The sequence below is a fragment of the Hemibagrus wyckioides genome, linkage group LG03 (assembly GCF_019097595.1).
Source record: "Hemibagrus wyckioides isolate EC202008001 linkage group LG03, SWU_Hwy_1.0, whole genome shotgun sequence".
Taxonomy (NCBI): domain Eukaryota; kingdom Metazoa; phylum Chordata; class Actinopteri; order Siluriformes; family Bagridae; genus Hemibagrus; species Hemibagrus wyckioides.
This window is the reverse complement of record NC_080712.1, coordinates 15,080,146-15,101,633: the sequence shown is the minus strand read 5'-3', so window position 1 is coordinate 15,101,633 and position 21,488 is coordinate 15,080,146. Positions and strand designations below refer to the sequence as shown.

Below are 21,488 nucleotides of genomic sequence, written 5' to 3'. Positions count from 1 at the left end.
ATCATGGAGCCAATCGACTCCTCCAGGGGCTGGACGCCTTCTGTTTGATTGACACTTTTGTTATCAAACCAGAGATCGGCATTTGCCCTTTCTAACCAATATTAAAGTTTCTTGGGAGGACCCGTCGATAAGAAGGCGAGGTTTAATGAGGCTCCATTGGGTTGTAATCAGTGTCATGTCGGATTCATGTAAACTACAACATTGTAACAAAATGGCGTCTGTTTAGTAACGCGACCGGGCAGCAGCGCAGTCACCTGTCCTCTGAAGAGCCCGCGGAGTAGTCGAGCGAGGTGTGTATTTTGACTGTTGGTATCCGTGCGCGGAGCTATCTTAATTGAAGCGTTTGCTTCTCATCATAAATTATCGATAGTCATCTGTCGGAAGTAGTCATAAAACACAGACTAATTTAGCCACCTAGCCTGCTAGCTAGTTTGCCAGCTAGCCCGCTAGCAACCCGAGTGCCTCCATGCTAGCTGGCTAATGTTTGCGTTGAACTACAACTATTGACTAGCGGTGTGTGTATGAAGGCTAGCCCAGCTGCTGCCTTAGCTCTGTATAGGGATATGTGGCTAAGCTAGCTGGCTTAATGGCACTTAGCATATTAGCACGCTTGCCAATATTGTCTTATTTTCTTGAAAAACTTGAGCTTTCTGAAGACGAACAGTCCCGGGAATTTGTATTCTATTACCGAAACGGATGCAATAGTTGAATAGTTGATAGGATTATTCCCCCCCCCCTCCTCCACACAAAAAGACTTCACTCGTTGCAAAAGTGCATCCAAGCTTGTTAAGTCTCAGAGACTGAAATGTGTCCGTAATACTTTTGGTAAATAGATTGCTGTACACTTTTTCTGGACACTCCATCAGTCGGCTAGATTTATTTCTCTGTAGTTTTACACCTAGGTTATTTTTTTCTATAACCGAGGGCGTCCTGGCTGAATTTGCAGTTTTTTAATATATAGAAAATACAGGTTCACGTGAAGCTGTGTTATAATGGCAGCGTCTTCTGCGCGTGCAAGAAATGTGTTGTGTAGTTTAATAAGGTGTAGTTTGTACGAGATGCATGTCTTATTTTAAAGCGCGTATTATTTTATTTTATTTATAGCCCTGACCTCCCACTTAACACTTGTTTGGTTAAGAACTTTGCTCGCCACCTGGCGCATGAATGCTAATGTTACTTGCTTGGAGTGTTTTGCCGGCATGCCTGCCATCTTGCATGATCGGTGCCTGCGTCTGATTTCTATAGATGTCGGAGGATTAAAATCAGTCCCATTTTCTCTTCTGCTTGTTTTAGATCGCAGATAGAAGTGTGTGTGTGTCAGTGCGGAGGAATTCTGGAGAAATTGTACAATGCGTGTCACCTGCTGGCTGCTCGCTGCACTGTTCTTCCTCCTTCATCTTATTCACCGTCTTCTAACCATTATAACTCCTGAATAATGCCTGGTCTCTCACAGATGAATCGATCAGCTGCTGAATAGTGCTCAGTATTTTCTGTTGAACTTTTTAGTTTGTCGGAGTCTGCATGTGATGTGACCCCTTGTCAGTCCATTATGGTTTCAGTTGTACATGTCTAAATGATCTCTGTGTGTTCGTCTTGAACCCTGTTGCACCAATCCATCTATCTGGACTTTTTTTTTTTTTGCCCCTTCTCTCTCTTTATTTTTTATTTTTATTTTTTTTTTATTCCACCTGTATGCAACTAATAAGAAGTCATGATTGCCTATTGCTGTGGTTCCTAAGTTACAATAAGAATAAAAAGAAGTGACTCGCAGTTTAATTCTCGATTCTGATTGGTCAGAAGGCGTCAACTAATTTCTGTAACCGCATGACTTACCATTTCCGTCAATTGTTTCTTTAAATGATACGCTTGGTCTGACGTGTTTTCATTTCTCAAGTCAACAGCTGATTCACAGGGATGACATAAGCTATGGAATCCAATGCTAATAATATGCAGGTTAAAAAGACGCAGAAAAATGTATAGCCCTAGGTGTTGACGTGATGTTTTCTGTTGGGAGGCGTTTATTTAACGTTTATGGAAGGCAGCTCAGCAGTCAGCACTTTGTAATGGTCAGAATGTTTTACGCCACAGGAGAGTTGCTTTTTTTTTTTTTTTTGGCATATTAACTTAAAGGGAGAAAAATATAATATATGCATTATAGCTGCTGTTATGTAATTAATAACATTAACCTGTCTACATAAAGTTTGACAATGTTAAATATAGGTGTAACTGACTAAACAAAAAGTATGCCATTTTAATTGCTAATCTCTGCAGAGCAAGAGGAATAAAACACAGTGGCATGCTGTTATAGGAAACTGTTTTTTTTTTTCCTTGCCGAACATTTAAGATGGCTTTACACTGCATGTGTTTGTCACGAACACATTCACACAAGTATTTTTTTGGTAAAGAGTTGGGTTCAGCATTCTTAGCTGCTGATAAAAGGGCAGTGTAGTGTGTTGAACAGGCACAGGACACCTACATGCATGATGCTGATGCATTGGGGGGGAAAGCTGCTACTTGCCTTGAGGTCAGGTTAAAGAATATGTCTGTTGAAGTGACCACAGTTTCACGAGCCCACAGCTCACTGATTGATAATGAAGGTGGAACACTGTCATGCTGCTTAATCACAGATCTCTCATTAGATGATCTTCATATTATCGGATATGGAGAACGCGTGTTCTCACGCAGCCTTTTGTACATTTCGTCTGCGATTTTACTGGGATCACATCATACAGTGATGAGTAGTTATTGGGTTTACTCACGTTAGTAACTCATGTGAGTAACACAGATTTCACATTTGTGGTGCCACAAATCCAAGCAGCCTTTCAAATGATTGTATTAGGTTAGTCTTGTTTCTTCTTTTCTTTATGGATCACAGCGTATGTGTGGAAACGACCTTTTAATATACCTATTATTGGCTCCCTGTGCACCAGGAGGTTAGATCAATGTCAGCGAGGCTGCCAGTGCACATGCATCTAGACTTTCTGAAATAAAGTGCTGTTTTTAATTTGATGTGATGTACAACCCCTCTAAGAGTAAACGAACACATTGAGAAAATCTGCCTGAAGTTTCTGAAAAGCAGTTTAATGGTAACAGCTGTTAGCGGAAGTGTAACATCTGGCGAGGATGCTGTAGAACAGGTAGCGCCGTCAGCCGAATCAGTCACAAGAGACTGTAGCTACCTGATAGTAGCTACTGAATAGTTCTTGATATATGATCAGGGACATCATGAGGTCAGACTGTTTAACCCGGTTCTATGTGTGGCACAGGAAAGTTTGTGTCATTGTCACTAAAAGGTGACAATGTGAGACGTGGAAAAAGTTTGACATCCTGCCAGGGCAGTTAAATTGATGAGGAATGAGCTTGCCCCTGAATCGGTTAATGCAGTCAGTGGTCAGGGCTGTGCACTTTGCTCTGGTGATCATTTTATTGCTTCTTTACAGCTACATTTTGTATATGAATACCAGATCTTGGGTCTGAGAGTGTCTGGTGCATTAATTTTCAGCCACATTTTTGTTTATTGGTCCTGTGGGTTTAGCATGCTGGGCAGTTTGATTTTATAGAGTTCACAGACGACGAATGTCTTTCAGAAAAAAAAAATCATATGTAACTGACTGATTACAGAAAGACCTGGAGTTTGGTGGTGACCACAGCCTTGGGCCAGTGCCATATATAATATAAATATTTAGCTGAGCAGTTATAATACATGTCTTTGTAACCAAATGATTGAAGTTAAGTAGAAAGGTTAAAGAAACAGTTGAAGTGCAGTTTTTCAGGGCCGCTAATTATTTCTTTTTGGAATACCTCAAAAAGGCATCTTATTCCTCTTTTACAGAACTTTCTGCTCTTCTCGCCACCTTTGCTGTTTTTGTGTTAATTCTAGGCTACCATTATGTTTTGCTTTATTGTCAGCAACCACTTTCATGGTTTTGATTTCATATCTCATCTTAGTCATTGGAGTTTAAATGGTTAGTTTAGCACATTTGAAGTGCCCTAATGCCAAAAAGTATTCTTGTTCTGTGCCAATTTATTAGACTTTTTAGTGTCGGGTCAATTGTAACTTGCTGTTAAAAGCACCATTATTCATAATGTATTGGGGTGGACAAATGACAAATCTATTAGCTTGACCGCCAACCAAGTATAAATTCTCCAGTGTGCTGGCACCTGCCTTGTTTTGGTGCGTGTTTTGGTAAGCCAGTTAAGTGCATTAATGTCGACCTAGGTGTGTTATAGAAATAAAACACCCAAACATTGAAGTCAGATACAGTCTTAATTTTCTGATGACTCTGTCTTTTTTTTTTTTTTTTTCTTTCTAGTAAGGATCCACTGCTCTCTCTTTATGGATGAATCTGAATGAATGAATGTAAGGTTTGACTTGTAAGTGTGTGAGTATAAACACATCAGGCTGTAGTAGACTAGTTTTCCAGTTCAGCATGATGTTTAATGCTCACAGCAACTTCTATAGTCCCATTTAGCCACTTGTCAGTCTTTTTCTGTGCAGCAGGTAACAGGATTCGGAAAGAATGGTTCATGCTGAGATGCATCACACCACCATGAAGCATGTTATGTCTAAACATGCACACCAAATGAAAACTTGTTTTGCAAACATCAGTAGGGAGTGGGGTTTACCACTTACTTTCTTTCGTTACTGAACTAATTGGTCCTCCACACAACTACAAATAAAAAAAAAAAAAAAAGAATAGCCTGGACACAAAATCTGTAGTCTAAGGTGCCTGGATTCCTGATTTGTTCACTCCAGTGTGTCCTACAGCTTTTTGGAGACTTGACGGTATGAGTTTGTCTAGCCCAGGGCATGTTAGGACTAATTTTGAAATGGGAACCTGAATGAGATACAAGTACAATTAGTTCTCATATGCATCAAATGTTGCTTTGTAAGAGTGAGACAGATACCACTTTAAATTGGCTCTATAAACACTTACTAGTCAGATTAAAATCCTACCATTGTAGAAGTACAGCTTGGGTGTCCAGTTCAGCCACTGACCTGACTTTACTCATGGGTTTGAGTTCACTTTTGCTTTACAAACTAAATTGTTTCCAGACACTAGTGGCTTTAGCTTTGATGTTGAGGATGCATTGGGACACATTGCAGTTTATAGTGCAGCTGTAATGTGGCCACTTGCAAGTGCAAGTGGTCTGAGTGAGTCACAAGATGCCTTTAACCCTGTTCAGACTTGTACTTAGTACCATCAACCAGAAACCATTGTCATACCTGGTCTGAACAAAACCTTAATGTTTACTGTTAACGAAATGTGTGCATACGTGTTTGCTTGTATGTAAAGCAGCTGTTTTTCTTTCTTTCAGGTTTCACTCACGTGAAGTTTGCAAGGATTTTGCAAGGAAAAACTTTGCCTGGATTTATTGAGTTGTAATTTTGACAGTCTCCTGAGGAAATTTTAAGGAAATGTAGAGACAACCTGGCGTAAGGAGTTCTGTCAGTAATCTTGCACACCATGGTGTACTGATGGCTGACTTGTGTTTGTGGATGCATATTGTTTGCTCATAAAAAGAAGGAATGTATTCATGGATTATGCCTTAATGCACCAAATAATTTCACCATGGTGAAACTGGCCAATCCCCTGTACACAGAGTGGATTCTTGAGGCTATTCAGAAGATCAAAAGGCAGAAGCAGCGGCCTTCAGAGGAGAGAATTTGCCATGCTGTATCAACGTTGCACGGACTAGACAAGAGTACCGTACTGCAGCAGTTGGAGCTAGCTGTAAAGGATGGATCCATCCTTAAGGTCACTAGCAAAGGTTGCGCTTCATACAAAGATCCGGATAACCCAGGGAGGATTGCGTCGATCAGGCCTGGAGGCCCGGTTCCCTCATCGGCAGGATCTGTGGTACCTGCAGGAGATCTGCGACATCTGGATTGGAATAAGGTCCTCAGGAGGGCTATAGAGGGCCTGGGTGCCCCTGCTGGCTCGTCCCTGAGGAACATAGAGCGCTTCTTAAGGAGTCAGGATGACCTGGCGAACGTGGTGGCTAACCCCAGGTTCCAGCAGAGGCTGAGGCTGGCTGCTAAGCGTGCCGTGAATAATGGGAGGCTGCTAAAGGATGGGCCGCTTTACAGGATGAGAAATGGCAGTGCAGGTGGAAAGACTGGCTTCAGGAGCAGCATTGGATTGGCACTGGACCTCCCACCTGTAACGCTTCTACCACACGAGAAAGATCAGGTATGGATGTTGTGGATAATGTTGGCTGTTTTGTTTCATGATACATTTTTGTGCAAATATTTTTGACTCCATGGAAGCATGTCTGTGAAGTATGTCTTAAGCCTACATTTCTTATATCTTTTACGTATGGTGAGCCTCATGCAGGTGCTCAAGGTTCTCTGTTCCAGTATGCCTCTGAAAGTTTTAGTGTTTTTCTGTCTTGAACACGTCTAAAGCAGCTTTTAGTGAGTTTTGTTAGTCAGCTGTAGATTTGAGTATTGAGTTAGGTCTGCAAGGCTGGAATTGAACACCACTGTGTGTAATGGTTGTCAATATTATGATTACACCATCAAATCCACAATATTATTGGTGTCTCAGCAGCACACTAACTATAAAGGTCCCAAAAGTTGTATGGGATAAGGAACGCTAATATTATAGGCCTGTTTACATGTTTCTGCCCAAGTGTGTGCTTGTAGACACAACAAGCAAGCATTATGACTAAAAAGTTATGATGGTAGTTTTTTGATTCCATGCAAGATCGGATTTATGTTTTTCAGTTTCTAAGATCTATGAAAGTAAGGATGCATTGATCTGATATGGATCTGAACAGCGCAGACTAGACTTTTTCTGACTCGATCCATATTTTCTAATGAGAAACACATGACGTTAATTGAGAGAGCGAATTTGGTTCAATTACTATGATGTCAGTATAGGAACATTATTCAGTTTGGATGATACTCAGATCTTTGTTTTATGTAAACTAGGTTTTTGGAAATCATAGTAAATTCTCCCTGGAAAGTTAAGCAGTATATGTCTGGGCTGCCTGCTGTTTTATTAAGGAGTTAAAAGTTGTCGTAATTCTATTATTTAGTAGGCAATAATTATTAGGCTTATAATTTTCCTTCATTTAAAATTGCCAATGTGATCATTTCAGATTTTGTGTGTTAATGTAGACTGGTGTCAAGTTTAGTAAGGAAAGGCTTCACCAGTCAAATAGTGTTATTAAAGAAGATTTACCAACTGGTTAAAGTAGTCTTTTTCCTCTAGATTAAACTGGTCAGACTGTCAAGGGATTGTTATTTAAAGCTGTTCTGGTCTTGCTGGTCATTTAAGTCGTGCTTAGCCTGGCCATGGCTCTTGGTGCTCATTTTTTGCCATGGGTTACTAACAATGGGAGGCCATTTGGTAATCAAATCTTGGAGCACATTCCCTCGTCTGCTCCTTGTTGAGTTGTTCATTGAAAGCAAAAGCTTTTGGTTTCCAGGCGCGGGGGCTTGACTGTTGCTAAGCGATGTGTTTTTCATTGACACTAGGACATGATAGCATAGTGCCAGTCCTCTTTTTTCACAATCAGGGAGAAGGTCTGCCATCTCGCAGATGGTTTAGGGAGCCGGCAGTGGTGGGCCGGCCACTGATTAGCTCAATGCGTTAAAAGGGCTCTTTTGTTGTTAATTGTGTGCTTGGGGACTGGTCAGTGTGCAGCTGCTCCAGGCCTCTTTATCATATGCTGCTAGGGGTTAAAATTTGAGAAAGGAGAGGGGCCAAATCTGGCCCCTTTTGTGCCATTTGCTGGCAGGATCAGATTTTGAAGTGATGAAGGTATATTAGATCTCTTGGCTGGTTTCCTTTTTAGACATTCTTAAAACTCTTGCATGAAACACAGTAATTGAATGAAGGTCTGTTAAAGTAAAGCTGATTATATCAGTTTGGGGCGGGGGGTGTTTTTGTAGAGTGCTGGGCCACTGATTTGCAGCTGTGGCTACCATAATAGCTCTACTTGTTACACAATGCATTATTGAGGCTTAAGGCATCAAGTAATCAGATTTCTGGCAAGCATGAGTAGACCGGAGGTCTAGACCTGAATCATGTTGACGAAAGAAAATTCTGGATTCCCAATACAGCCTATTACATCAGCGGTTTATTGTGTTTGTCGTATCACTCTTGTATCTAGCTGTCTTTCTGTTTAAAATATCATGTCCCTACATAATTATTTAATCTCTCAACAGCATATGTATCTTTCACAAGTATACATAAGCATGCATAACAACAACAACACATGAAGACAGTTTTGTTTCACACGCTGCCAGCACTGCATCATTATGCTTTCCACTCTCCACACTGTTTAATTGGATGGATATAATTTCAGATTGTCTGTCACCAAACATATTGTTTTATTTCTATCAGATGGAAGTAATCTTTCAGATGTATTTCCACACAATCACACATTTTACATGGATCTATAAAAAGGGTGTGAACAATAAAACAGGTCTGTCAGAGTTGCAACTTTCACTCGTTAACAAAAGTGAACTCGGGGCTAACTGATTCTGCCGTGTGTGTGACTTTCACGTAACTCTACCCATGAAAGTAGGAAGTGTTTCTCTGGAGGTTATCACCTAGTGAACTGATAAGCAGGAAGTGATACTCAAATTTTATATAGATATGACTGAAATGAAACAATATCATTTTACCCAGTAAATATAGCTCAGGTGCTTTAGTACCGCACTAGTATGTCTCGCTTAGTGGTGGAAAATAATGACATTGAGGATTATGGGTAATTTCCCAAGCTGAGCTGCACGAGCTAATGGAAAAGTGCTATAATGGTTGTTGGATAGTTTTGAGTTGTACATTGCTTTCAACTACTGTGCATTAAAGCCATGTCATCTTTTATGACTGTTATTTCTGTAATATTTGATCTCCTCACACTCTATTTAAGTCAGTCAAATTGTTTTCTTGGGCACATAAACCATAATGAAGGCTTAAACCATATTAAACACGTTTCCATGATCTTGAATATTGTCATGTGGCTAAAGATGGGGTTTATATGTAGTATGCACTTGTGGTGATTAAAAATTAGTCCGAACACTCAAATATTACTCTATGTTGTGTACCTGTAGGGCACTGTTTTGTAGGCACACTGAATAAGGTTAACTGTGAAACAGTAAAAGATCTTTCTGCTAACCAGGCCTAAATGTAGACCCGAATAGCAGATAAACCAGTGTAGGTATGGCATTTCATTTACATGACTGAGCAGTGCTAGAGGTACAGATTCTGTTTATCTTTTTAAACTGGATGAAACCCCACATGTTTGTATATATCTATACATGTCCCAGGCCAGATCACTTGTACACTTACCTCTTTATTTATAGTGGCAGCTCTTTTTTCTCCCCTAAATATTTGTATTTTGTGCTTGTAGTACATGGTATTAGGTTAGGTGGAATGAACTATCCATCACTATATATCCTGAGCAGTAGGTTTTTCTTTTTGCTTTTTTTATATGCACTCCTAAACTGTATCACATTTGTAGCTTGTATGCATCACAGACAATTATTTATGACATTTTCCTGTACTTGGACAAGAACAGCAGCCTTCAAATATTCATTTATATTGGAAGCCTTGCAGCAGGTGTTGAATTCTCCAAATCATGTAATATACACAATTTAACAGAATTTGAGACGAGCCTTTATCGCTAATAATACAGGCCATAGAATGAAACTGGTAGGAAATATTCTTATATAAATTGGATTTAAAAAAGCTTGCTGGTGGGAGCTTGGGCACTTTTAGTGTTTTTGTGGTTATGTTGGTAATTCACAAGTTTAGAGCCTAATGTACCTACAGTCATGAAAGTCCTTTATGTGTAATGTGTAAATGTTAAGTGTATTGAACACCTCATCAGCTGCTACTAAGGCATCCATTATAAGCAGATTTAGAGTTTTTATACTTTGTTCTATTCAGGTCAGAAGTGCTTTCCTATGAATCAATACTTTCATTTCTCTATAATGATTAGAACTAATACTAGTTGGTGTGCAAAGAATCATTTTCCTGTCATTAGGCGTGTTGAGTGGCAGGAACATCATAAGGATGGCACTCATTTAGGTTAAAACATCTGTCTTGATGAAGCTATTTTAATTCCTGTGTCAGCACCGTGCTTTTAACCATTCTAATCTAAACATGCTATGTGTTGAGAACCAGAGCCCCAGTTACAGGTTGTGGAATCAGTGTTAATGTCACTAAACTGGCTCGAGCATCTAATACAATAGTGTGCTTTATCCTCAGGCAGAGTAACCTGGATCAAGTAATGGTAATGTAATAGGCCTTCAGACCTTGTTAATTCTTGTGCTGTTGAGGCTTGGATGAGCTAATGGAGCTGTTGGAAAATGTAATGGGACAAGACCCGGGTCAGGAAGAGAGCATATCTGCTCTACATTCCTCTCTCACAGTCAGCCATGAGACATTCCCATGCTTCATACGGTCGATACCATTTATTGCTGGTGTTATAGCTGCGACGGAGCCAGAACATCATCTGGGCACAGTCCCAGTCTTCTATCTGCACTGTAATCTTGGAATTTATATTAAGATAAGAAAAACACTACCAAGTTTTATGTGGGATGCAAAGTAAGTTTACTTTGGCCCTGTTGTCCCACACAGAGATAGGAGATTTGTCTGTACAAGGTGTAACACCTTGTTCAGTCAAATACTTCTCATCTGTTAATGAGCTGTTGATCACCAAAGATCTTTCTCTCCCCTTTCTTCAGTGAGACCAAGTGACACAAACTTCCACATGATATCCATGTAGAGCAGAGTGGTGTATCTGCATGTAGGCTTTGTAATCTGTATGAAGTTTGTGTTTGCTTGTGTGTTATTATTGAGACATTATTATTATTATTCTTCAAGGTTTCACACATTTCAGGGTTGTACCATAAGTTTTTGTTAAGGAGCACACAAATCTGTGAACAAACACACAGTACTTTCATTTTTCAACATTTTTCTTTCTAAGTGGCCTTGGTCCATGCAACTGGCTTTTTGTTTAATTTTGTTAAAAGTGTTTAGTACATGATTTAAAATTTTCAGATTGCTTTATTGGTTCTTATTTTCACTTTGTCTACAGTGTTGTAGTCTTTTTGCAGCTATGATCGTTGTCTCTTTTTTTTCAAGCAGTTCTTTAACATGGCAAAGAGACCTGATCACCACTTGCAATGTATAATGCAAAATTTAATATTTAGTCCAAATCAACAACTTTATAAAACCTGATTTTTTTTCCTCCACAACCAAACTTCATGCCAGCGAGACTCTAACCACCCCGCTAGAGTTTGGCATTGTCCAACCTTTCAAGCGTCTAACTTTTGCGGACATATTTGGCTGCTTAGGAAGTAAAAATGATGTATAACCTTTCAGATGTTTATTAAACTACCATGAAACCGCCTTGTAGCTAGCACATCTGCTTCTTTTTCACCTGTTTTATGAAAAGCTTTGCTGACCTGTCCTCACTGGAGTGCAAAGAGACAAGCAGAGCAGAGAGCCATCTGCTGTGTGAAAAGCTTTTTCATCAACCTTAAAAATTTGTTTCTCAAACAAATGCCAGTGTTGGATTACAGAGGTCAGAATTAGACATTTTTTTTTCTCTTGTATTGCAAAATCCAAATTCTACTGCCTTTTATTCAAGAATAAATAAGTAAATCAGAACTTTCACACTGTACAACTTTTGTTTTTTCCAATCCTAAAAATCCCCGTTAAAGCGCTTGCCCCAACAAATTTGTTCCCTCACCCATCATGCCTTTGATGGTTCTTAATGGCCAGCATAGACAGTTGTCTATCTGCACTTTAAAGTATTGCTCAACATGACTGAGCTTGTGAATGTTTACTTTTAAAACATTTAACCAACAAGCCATAACAACCTGCTATTGAAACGGACTCATCTGTTAAAATAGCATTAAAAAGTCTTTAAAGATGTCTGTTTTGTTATTCACTCATGCTCAGGAAGCTCCTTTTGTATCCCCGTCACAAAAGTTTTGATCTATAGAGATGTATTTGACATGTTTTCCGATCGGATCCGCTGACACATTGCTGTGCTGTGGAAGCCTTCAATGTTGGCTGAGACAATTCAGACATTACGCAGTACAACAGGACACAACTTGTCTTAAAGCAAGCTGCCATCTTGCTTTTGATGTTTCACATAACTAAACAGGCATGTTCAGAGAATCATCATGGTTACCAAGAGGAAGTCTTGGTATAGGCACAGAACAGAGTTATCTGCCCAAACTGAGAGGTCTGATTGTGCAGTATGTATTTTTATGTGCATTTCCTAAGAATTCATTATGTCTCTGGCGATTCATGCATTTTCAAAGATGAGACCAATTAAGAATACAAATATAAATCTTTTTCCACTTTTCTGCCTGCAGATCAATTTCTGTAAAAATGAAATATCTTTATAGTAATGTCACTCCCTAATGCAGCCTCGTCACTTTTTAGTTTTCCTTTGTTGATTCCAAGAAGGCTTTCGCATGCCCCCTTTTAGAATACGCATATGGATTTCTTCATACGGCTCACATAAGTGTCTAGTAAAGCTACAGTATGTAGTGATACTATTCCTTCAGTTCGCTCCTTCACTGCTTTCCATTTTGGTCTTTTTGTGAACTTTACACCGAATGGGAATGCTCAGCAGTCTGGGCTGTCGGCGTGTCTGTCATTAGTTCTCAGACTTCTGTGTTCAGTGTTTAGAGCTCTGCTTTAATTCTCTCTTCACTGCAGCAGCTGTGAAATCTTACTCCTCTTTGAAGTGTCATTATAAAAGCAGGGGTTTAATAATAGACCAATGTAAAAGCTAATGATGCTAATGATGCTAAACAGCTCTTCAGTTTTTGATTGTCGCATGGATGCAAGATTGCCGGTTAGATGTGATGCCTGATTAATCCTTGACATACAGCGGAATAACCCGCTGTCTGTAATGGTAAAGCTGCTTTTGTAGTTTTGCTAGACATGATTCATGACAGAAAGTAGGCTTGCAATGACTAGTTGATCAAACCAATCTTGTCAGTTCATGAAAATATATTGTTGTGGATTTTTATCTTCAATCCATGATTTATTTAACTAACAGAGAAAGTATACTGTAAATGCTCGCAGGCCTTTATTTATCTCCGGTGGCTGTCTTGTAGTGATGGAGACTTGGCCGAGATCAAGGTGAGATCAGCCAGAATTAAGATTTGAAAATGTGACTCAGATGAGCAGTCTAGGTGGATCTAGTGCCCATCTCAAAGATGTGAGTTTCTGGGCTAACGAGGTGTGATGAGGCAGGTCGGTGTTTCTGCCTCTCCCCATCCAGTGATGCTGATTGGGAATTGGGATGGAAACCTTGGATTACATCTTCATAGATCATGCAGTTGTCACATACATGACAGTATATGAAAAAGGAGGTTATGGAAGTCTTAAACAAGTTTCAGATTTGATGTTTCGGCAGGGTTTGTGTGTTGCATAGCCACATTGTGTGTGTGTGTGTGTATATGTGTATATATATATGTGTGTGTGTGTGTATATATATATATATATATATATATATATATATATATATATATATATATATATATATATATATATATATATATATATATATATATATATATATACACACACACATTATATATATATATATATATATATATACATATATATATATATATATATATATATATATATATATATATATATATATATATATATATATATATATATATATATATTATTATATATATTCGGTTCCTTTTCGTTCCTATATCTTGTTCATTTGCCCTATATGCCATTGTGTGCAGAACCGTTATCACGAATGAAATGTCTTTAAATACGGTTAAGACTTATTTTCCTTTTTAATAGACTCAAACCGACCAACTGATTTAACTTGCATTGCATCAGTTTCTCACTCTTGTAATAACTAGCCAGAGGCGACCAGATCAGACTCAGACAAAAAAGGTTAATCGAGGTGAATTTGACGCATAAAAGAGTGACCGATCGAGCCATGCTCCCTTCTTTCAGGGAAAATAAGTAAAATGAGGGAATGTTATTAAATAGTTGTCACATCGGCTGTGTTCTCATTCTCTTTGCTCTGCAGTGTACTGCCTGTGGAAGAGTAGAACACCCTGATGCCAGATTAAGTTCTAAAACCTGAGCATTGAGAGGGCAGTCTATGAAAGAAAGACCTAAAATGTTAGAACTCCCATTTTTCCATTCAGAATTGTACAAGAAGAATGCAGTGCCATGGCCTTGATGATGCATGAACATTAAAAACTAAAGCTCTTGCTTAGCACGTGAAGAATAAACCACCTGTTGTCACTAGACTGTATATTTCCTAGCCAGTCTTGCTTGTGTGATCTTGTATAAATATTTCATGATGAAGGGCTGGATGGTTTTTATTACTTCAGACAAAATTCTGTATAGCAGTGACTGAAATGTCCTAGTGTAAGGAGGTTGGTAATTTTAGCTTGTTCATGTCATTGATTAGGAAACATGTCTGTGTATAGACTATGGATGTAGTACAGTTTAGATAAGATGGAGAAACACAATCCATTTAAATGTTACACCATTATGTAAAATGACTAGCCTCATTTGTAATTTAAATTGGATTTCTTTCTTGAAAAAGTACAAATAGTCATTAGATTAGTTGATCAGAAATGAGTTTGTTCAGTTATTAAAATCTTTTGTTGCAACATTTCTTTTATTTATTTATTTAGCTGTATATAGAATATTTTAAGATTGTCAGCAATGTTTTATCTTGTACTGGCAAATCTTCATTGAGTCATGTTCTCTCCTATGTCGTCACTCTAAAATGTAGAAATCGTAAATAGTTTCTCCCAATCTTTTTGTTCTTCAACAATCAGGAAGGTACATTTGTTTAAAGGAAAGGTCAAATGGATCTGCCCTCTTACTGCTGTACATTCTGCTGGGAAGACTGGGTATGAAGTGAAGCTTTTGTTAATCAGTGTTGCCTTGACATGGTTTCTAGCTGGAGAAACTAAAATGTTGTATTGATGGTATATTCTACAGTTTATGACCATAGTCTAAACAACACGAGAACTATAGATCAGCCAATAGCAGCATGTGCTCAGGTGTTCAAAATGCAGTCATGAAGGATAGAAGTTGAAGTCTTGTTGAATTGCCAAGCTATAAGATTTAATTTCATGTACCGGTACTGGTTTTTGCACATTATAATTTCCTAACCCAGTGTGAAATTTTACAGATGAATGCTCTACTCCTTGTCAATTGGACACATGTAAGCTGGTCTAGGGTAAAATGAGATTTAAGGGGTCAGGTGTAACACCCAAACTCATTTCGAGTGGATAAGATGCTGTGCCACTAATGGACATTTATACACTTCCTTCATCCTAACTGCTATAATTTATTTTTTTAATCGTCTTCATTAATATTGATTGTGGTGGCTGTTGTGAGCCTGTTTGTGTATATTCCTTGGAATAGTTTATTTTCCCTTCCTTGTATCCCATTCCATCCTAGCCGTTTATCATTTTAGGCCAAGAATAACCATCTTTATTCGGTGGTTTATCTTTCAGCATGCTTGCCTTACCCCTACCCCCATCTCAGTGGAAGTTTTTCATTGCACAAATGCTTTTTTGCACCCGACGATCGCTGATTTTACACACTATGTGTGCATTTTAAACGGTATGAAGCGCACTGCAAAAATTTAGTTAAAGATGCTGGTTGAACATGACTTTAGATTTGCCTTTGGGGAGATTTTTTACAGTCCAATTCTGTGTAAGTCATCATAATCTGTAAGATGCTGTTACTGTTTGAACACAAGTAGTGAAGAACATGGGTTATGGAGTCATTTATTTATTTATTTATTTTCAGATTGTCTGTAGAATAGCTTGGTTAAATGCTATATGTTCTAGTACTTAAGCTGTTTTAATAAAACAAATATTATAGCTTTTCTGACCACGATTTCAACTTTTTTTTTAACCCCCAAATGTTATTAGCCCAAGTATCATCATATATGATGTGCTTAGTGGGTTTGTTTTGTGTGTTTTTTGATTGTCACCCCATGGGGAGAGTTAAGCTTTTATATCCATGAATAAAGATTAATTTTTGTCGACGAAACGCTCTTCACTTACATGAAGTAGGGCATGTCCCATTGAGGGGAGCATTGATTACATCTCTTCAACTGTCACTTGAATGAAGACCAGCCTGGTTATTCATAACCCATCTGAAAATGGATGATCTGCCAGGTTTATTAATAGATCTCTAAGGGGGTTGGTTGCCTGTTGCATAAAACAATTAGGCTTGCATTACTCTCAACAGATCTCTCACCAGAACACAGTTGATATTAATAGGCTAAATACTGCACAGCAGGAAGCTGAGGCTGCCTGGATCTCCAGAGATGGCAGCCGTGTGTTGGACTTGGTGGTGTGTAATTCTGATGCCTGATCAGTATCTCATTTATAGTCCCTGATGGATCAGCCTGCGTCTTGCAGAAAAGCCTTCTGGAAGAAAATGGAACTAAATGTTTGCTCTCAACTTCTGACACCACGTCTCAGGGGATGTCTCCCCTCCCATTCTGTCTCAGTTGGTTTTCAGGCTGCGGGACTCTTTACTGGTGTAGTAGATGATTGCAGAAGAAAGGCTTTGAGGCTGTGTGAATAGTGTGGTTTTGTTTTAGCACCCAGGTGAATATTCAGTAATACCTTGGAGGTGCTGTGCATAATTTAAGAGACTGGCAATGAAGTTAAAACATTACACTTATCCTCCTCTGAATTGTGTACTTAACCCTTAAGCACAATATTACCTGGTGCCTTTTATAGCAGACACTAATATACTAACCTGACTACATGTAGTGTGATAGTCAGTCGTAACTGATATGACCTTAGAGAGAGGGCAATACAATTTGTTTAGATTATAAACGCTGGCCCAGGTCACCTGTTCTAGCTGGCTATTGGACAGTTGCTGTGATGGCAGCTTTTTAACACTACATATATGTACTGCTTAATTAGTTTAATCTAACTCTGTGTGTTTGACATCTTTATCCCTCTGCAATATGACTGTTTACCTTTGGACTGATGAAAGTGCCACTGTGGACAGAAATTGAATTGTCTTTCAATGTAGCATCGATATGTGTCTGTGTGGTTATTATTCACTGTGTTCATACGGATAGCTTAGCAGCTATAGAGCTCAATAACTAGAAATATTGTAGCTGGTCGATTTTGAGGCATGAGGCATGAACGTGCTTCTGCATTACATGCAGTTAAACTTCAGCTTTAGGCATTTGACATTCTCGGCATCTCCCAGAGCTCACTTGACATTGTTTTATCAGATGTACATTTTCTGAACAAAGTATGCGTGTAAATGTACAGCTTGCATAATTTCCTTAAGCTTTTTGAAATGTGAAAAGGGAGCCTGAATAAACGTATGTTAACTGGGTTTCATCTTGTCTCTTTGTCTCTAGCCTCGTGCCGACCCGATACCTATATGCAGCTTCTGTTTGGGCACAAAGGAGTCTAATCGAGATAAGACACCAGAAGAACTGCTGTCATGTGCAGACTGTGGGAGCAGTGGTAAGACCTTTTTTAATAGATTTTTCATTACTACAAGCAGTGAAAGTGATCTTTTGCTGCCATTTCTAGTGGATCAGGAAACACTTTTTTTTTTTTTTTTTTTTTTTTTTTTTTTCTCCCACCCTCATGATTAGTATTACTAAGTTGCTGGCTGATGAACCAACTGCTCTTTTTGTGTAGTAATTTGCATTGAACAGTTATTTTGAAAAAGTCTTGGGGACTCGTGCTCCTTTTGACATTTTTATGGCTGGGTTTGACTGAGCAGCATGGGAGGTTTTCAATAAATGTTCGTGAACCTACAGAAAAATACATTCATACTGTAAAACACAGCTGGCCCACAGGCCTTTGAGATTGAGGCAGACATGCCTTTACATGACTGTAATGGATTGATTGCTATTACGTTGTGTGTGCACAATGTTTCTGCCTCGTTAAGATCAAATTATCTTTAATTACCTACTCAGAAGTGTTTGATAATGTTGTGCATTTGCACACCAGTCTTGCCAAGCCTTCACACCCATCTACACTGTTTATTCATGTGCAAATATTTAAGGTCAGGTTATCTTCTATCACAGACTGACCCGGGCTGTTTCAGGTTTGGACTAGATTAATTTTGACATAAGTGACGTGACCTTTTGGAGACTTTAAATCTATTGAAATGCATGACTGTACTTTTATTTTTTGCCCAAAAGTATGTCTCTCTTGTAATGAAATAAGACTTCATTAAATGTAGACTACTTTCACTGAAGAGCTTGTGTCTTTCTTCCCATAGGCCATCCATCTTGTCTGAAGTTTTCAGCCAATTTGACTGCAAATGTCAAGGCGTTGCGATGGCAATGCATCGAATGTAAAACGTGCAGTTCCTGTCAAGTTCAGGGGAAAAATGCTGTAAGTGTGTGCGCGCTCATTTGTGCAAGTGTAATTTAGTATTTCTTCGTTGTAAATAAATTGCCATTTGTTTTAGCTTGAGCCTGTCTGTAATTCTGTCTGTAGGATGAAATGCTGTTCTGTGACTCCTGTGATCGGGGGTTTCATATGGAGTGTTGTGACCCACCACTCTCCAGAATGCCAAAAGGTACGAAAAGCTTTTCTCCAAATTGCTCATTTTGCATTAAGTAGAAAGCATCAAAACACCAATCATGTCTGATACGAGCTCTGCACTCCCACAGCTTGTTCTATTAAGTGACTGCATTCACATTCAAGCAGTAAAGCAGTTTAAAAGAGCCAGTTTACACAGAGCTTTCTGGCTTAAATAAGATGGAAATATGCCCTCCCTGATGTAGTTTTTTCCCCTCTCATTCCATGTAGTGGCAACAATTGTCAGTGTAGATTCAGGCCAACTGTTTCATATTAATGACAAGTTGGCTGTATATAAAAATATTTTTTATTCTTGTGCTACTTATTGACTTCCTCTTAGAAAAAGAAATTAATCCATGGGTCAGCAGTGCATTTTTTTTTTTTTTTTTTTTTTTTTTTTTTTTTTTTTTTCTTTCCAAGAATTGTTTCAGTAATTTTTATGATCTTTAACTAAAACGTCTGTTCTCTCTATTTTCCTTCTTTTGTTTTACTCCCTCCTCCTGTTTTTTTTTTTCTTCTGGCTTTCCCCTAGGAATGTGGATCTGCCAAGTATGCAGGCCAAAGGAGCAGGAGGAAAAACGACTGCTGCACAAAACAGCAGCCCAGATCAGGAGGCGATATGCAAAGCCAGGAAGGCCGAGAAAAAATCTCACACATCAAATAATGTATGATAAAATATTTCTCACACTTTGCTTTTCTTTTGTTTTTAAGTTTGATGCTCAGGGTTATAACTTGAGTTTTCCGTCTTGCTAATCAGTGACCTTTTCTTTGAAGATAAAAGCTTTTTCAGCCATGTTCATTTCTCCAGCGCTCTTAGGACACCATCTTTAGTTATAGGTTGTTAACAGTGTACTTTTAGCCAAGGGCATTTTATTCTGTTCTATTTTTAACTGTGGTGTGAGCACTGAGCCTCAGAGGGTATGCTAACAGTTGCACTTGAAGCTCTCGGTGTGAATAGGCTTATAGAGCAGTAGTATTATGTAGAGCTTTGGTTATCAAAGTGGGGTCCAGGGACCCCCATGGGTCTGTGAAACATAACCAGGTGGTCTGTGTGTGCGTGTGCACATAGGGGAGGAATGCTGAAAAGTAGTAAAAGAAGTAAGCCTGTAAATGTCAGTGGAAAGTTCAGGAGCAGAAAGCTCTCTGGTTTTAATAAATGGACAGAAGTTCTATTGCATTAGTTTTAAATGTTTAAACCTCTATCAAGGGGGTCTGGGGAATTTATATTGCAGTATAAGGGATGCCTAGCTAGTTAGAGAAATCCTGACAGACAGTACATCTGTTAGTACGTCATTAATGTGATCTGTTGTTACTAGGATATGTGCTGTTTTGATTATTATTTTTTATTTTTTTAATCTCTTGTCTTTGTTTTTATGCATAATTTATTTGCTGTACTTGCCATGTACTTTGACAGAGTTTTTACTGTATGTATTATCTCTTGCAGTCCTGACAGTGGTGCTGCACGAACCCATGAGCTGTGTGAGAGAGAGGAACATAGTCGGGGTCCTAAGAGTTCAGCCTGCACTTCACCCACGTCCAGCACCTTCTCGTACAGCACAGACATGCAGAGCCGCTTGAGCCTCGGCATTCCCCGTGCATCGACTCCAGCTTCTCTCACTTCCTCGCCCACACTGCCTCCATACAACAAGAAAACCAAAAGTCTCATCGATGGCCTCTCAAGATTTTTCACGCCCTCTCCCCTGGGCCGACGCATGCGTGCTGACGCATCCACGTCTTCTGAACCACATAGGCCTAACAAACGGACTTACCGGAAACGCCTGTGTGACCCACGTTCCATCTCATCGGTGACAGGCACCAGCCAAAGGATAACTGCCCTATGTAGTGCACTCACTACCCCCTGCTCTTTATCAGGACACAGCCCAACATCACTGAATCCCAGTCAGTCTGATTCTCCTCAGAGCTCCTCGTCCCAGTCGAGTGGCCCGTCGCTCAGCAGTCTTGCAAGCAGCAGCCAGCTGAAGGGACTATTTGATGGACTGTCTCACATCTACGCAACTCAGGGACAGTCCCGGCAGAAGGGATTGCCCAGCTATGCACCACCTAAACGAGGCCAATGCACACGGGACGCTTCCTCCTCACCCACAACGCCTTTGCAACTCCATGGTAATAAGCCCACTGAAGGGTTCAGTAGCAAACTAGCATCAGTATCCTGCTCAGACTCTGGCTGGCCTCCTAAGCGAGGAAGGCCTTTTAAGACGGCACTTCATTTTAAGCGAGCCTCCTTCCTGAAGAAGCACAGGCTCTTAGGCAGGTTTAGGTTTAAGGCATCCCCGCAGAAGGGCAGCCCCACGCCAGGGAGGAACAGCCTGACACATGGACGAAACCATGGCACATGGTCTGACCAAAATCATGGTAAGTAGGTGTTCTTGGTTAACCAGCTTTAAGGAATTCTTTAATTCAAAAGCCCACTGTAGATGAGATGTGTAGATTAGACTATTCAGATCACTGAGGTTAATGTTGCATGCCTGCTTTACAAAATGCCTTAAAAACATCATGCTGGTCTTTTATTTTTAATAATGATTCTCTTACATTATTATGAAACTATTACAGTCTTAAATTCCTTGAGATGCCTAAAAAGAGAAGTTCAGGAAACAAGGTTACCCTCGTCCAATGACCAAGTAACCGAAGAGGACATTAAGATGTTCAAGCATACCCAGGAGCTCACCACAAAGGTGAATAGAGTGTAAAACTATTCAAAAAGAAATGTGCTAACATGTCATAGGTACATTTATATTTATTGCCTTAATTGGTTTTGCTTCAATAACAGAGGACCGAGCTTGTAAGCAGTGGTGATCACGGACCGTCACTCATAGAGTTTGGAAAATATGAAATACAGACATGGTACTCTTCACCTTATCCTCCAGAATTCTCGAGGTAATTATCCTGTTCTGTCTGT

The 21,488-nt window shown here is 39.3% G+C and overlaps 1 protein-coding gene across 2 annotated transcripts in view; it reads left to right on the top strand.

Moving 5' to 3' along the window:
• Positions 1–21,488, top strand: part of kat6b (K(lysine) acetyltransferase 6B) — a 33,015-nt gene that overhangs the window by 1,060 nt on the left and 10,467 nt on the right. Inside the window, exons 1-9 of one of the 2 annotated variants that reach the window (XM_058380287.1) lie at positions 83–290; positions 5,320–6,194; positions 17,389–17,497; positions 18,267–18,382; positions 18,488–18,569; positions 19,104–19,236; positions 20,016–20,944; positions 21,143–21,264; positions 21,360–21,466. In XM_058380287.1, the coding sequence (XP_058236270.1) occupies positions 5,574–6,194; positions 17,389–17,497; positions 18,267–18,382; positions 18,488–18,569; positions 19,104–19,236; positions 20,016–20,944; positions 21,143–21,264; positions 21,360–21,466 (2,219 nt within the window). In that variant the 5' untranslated portion in view covers positions 83–290; positions 5,320–5,573. Of the gene's footprint in view, positions 1–82; positions 291–5,319; positions 6,195–17,388; positions 17,498–18,266; positions 18,383–18,487; positions 18,570–19,103; positions 19,237–20,015; positions 20,945–21,142; positions 21,265–21,359; positions 21,467–21,488 lie in introns of those variants that run through there. The other variant, XM_058380294.1, reaches the window with a different exon arrangement.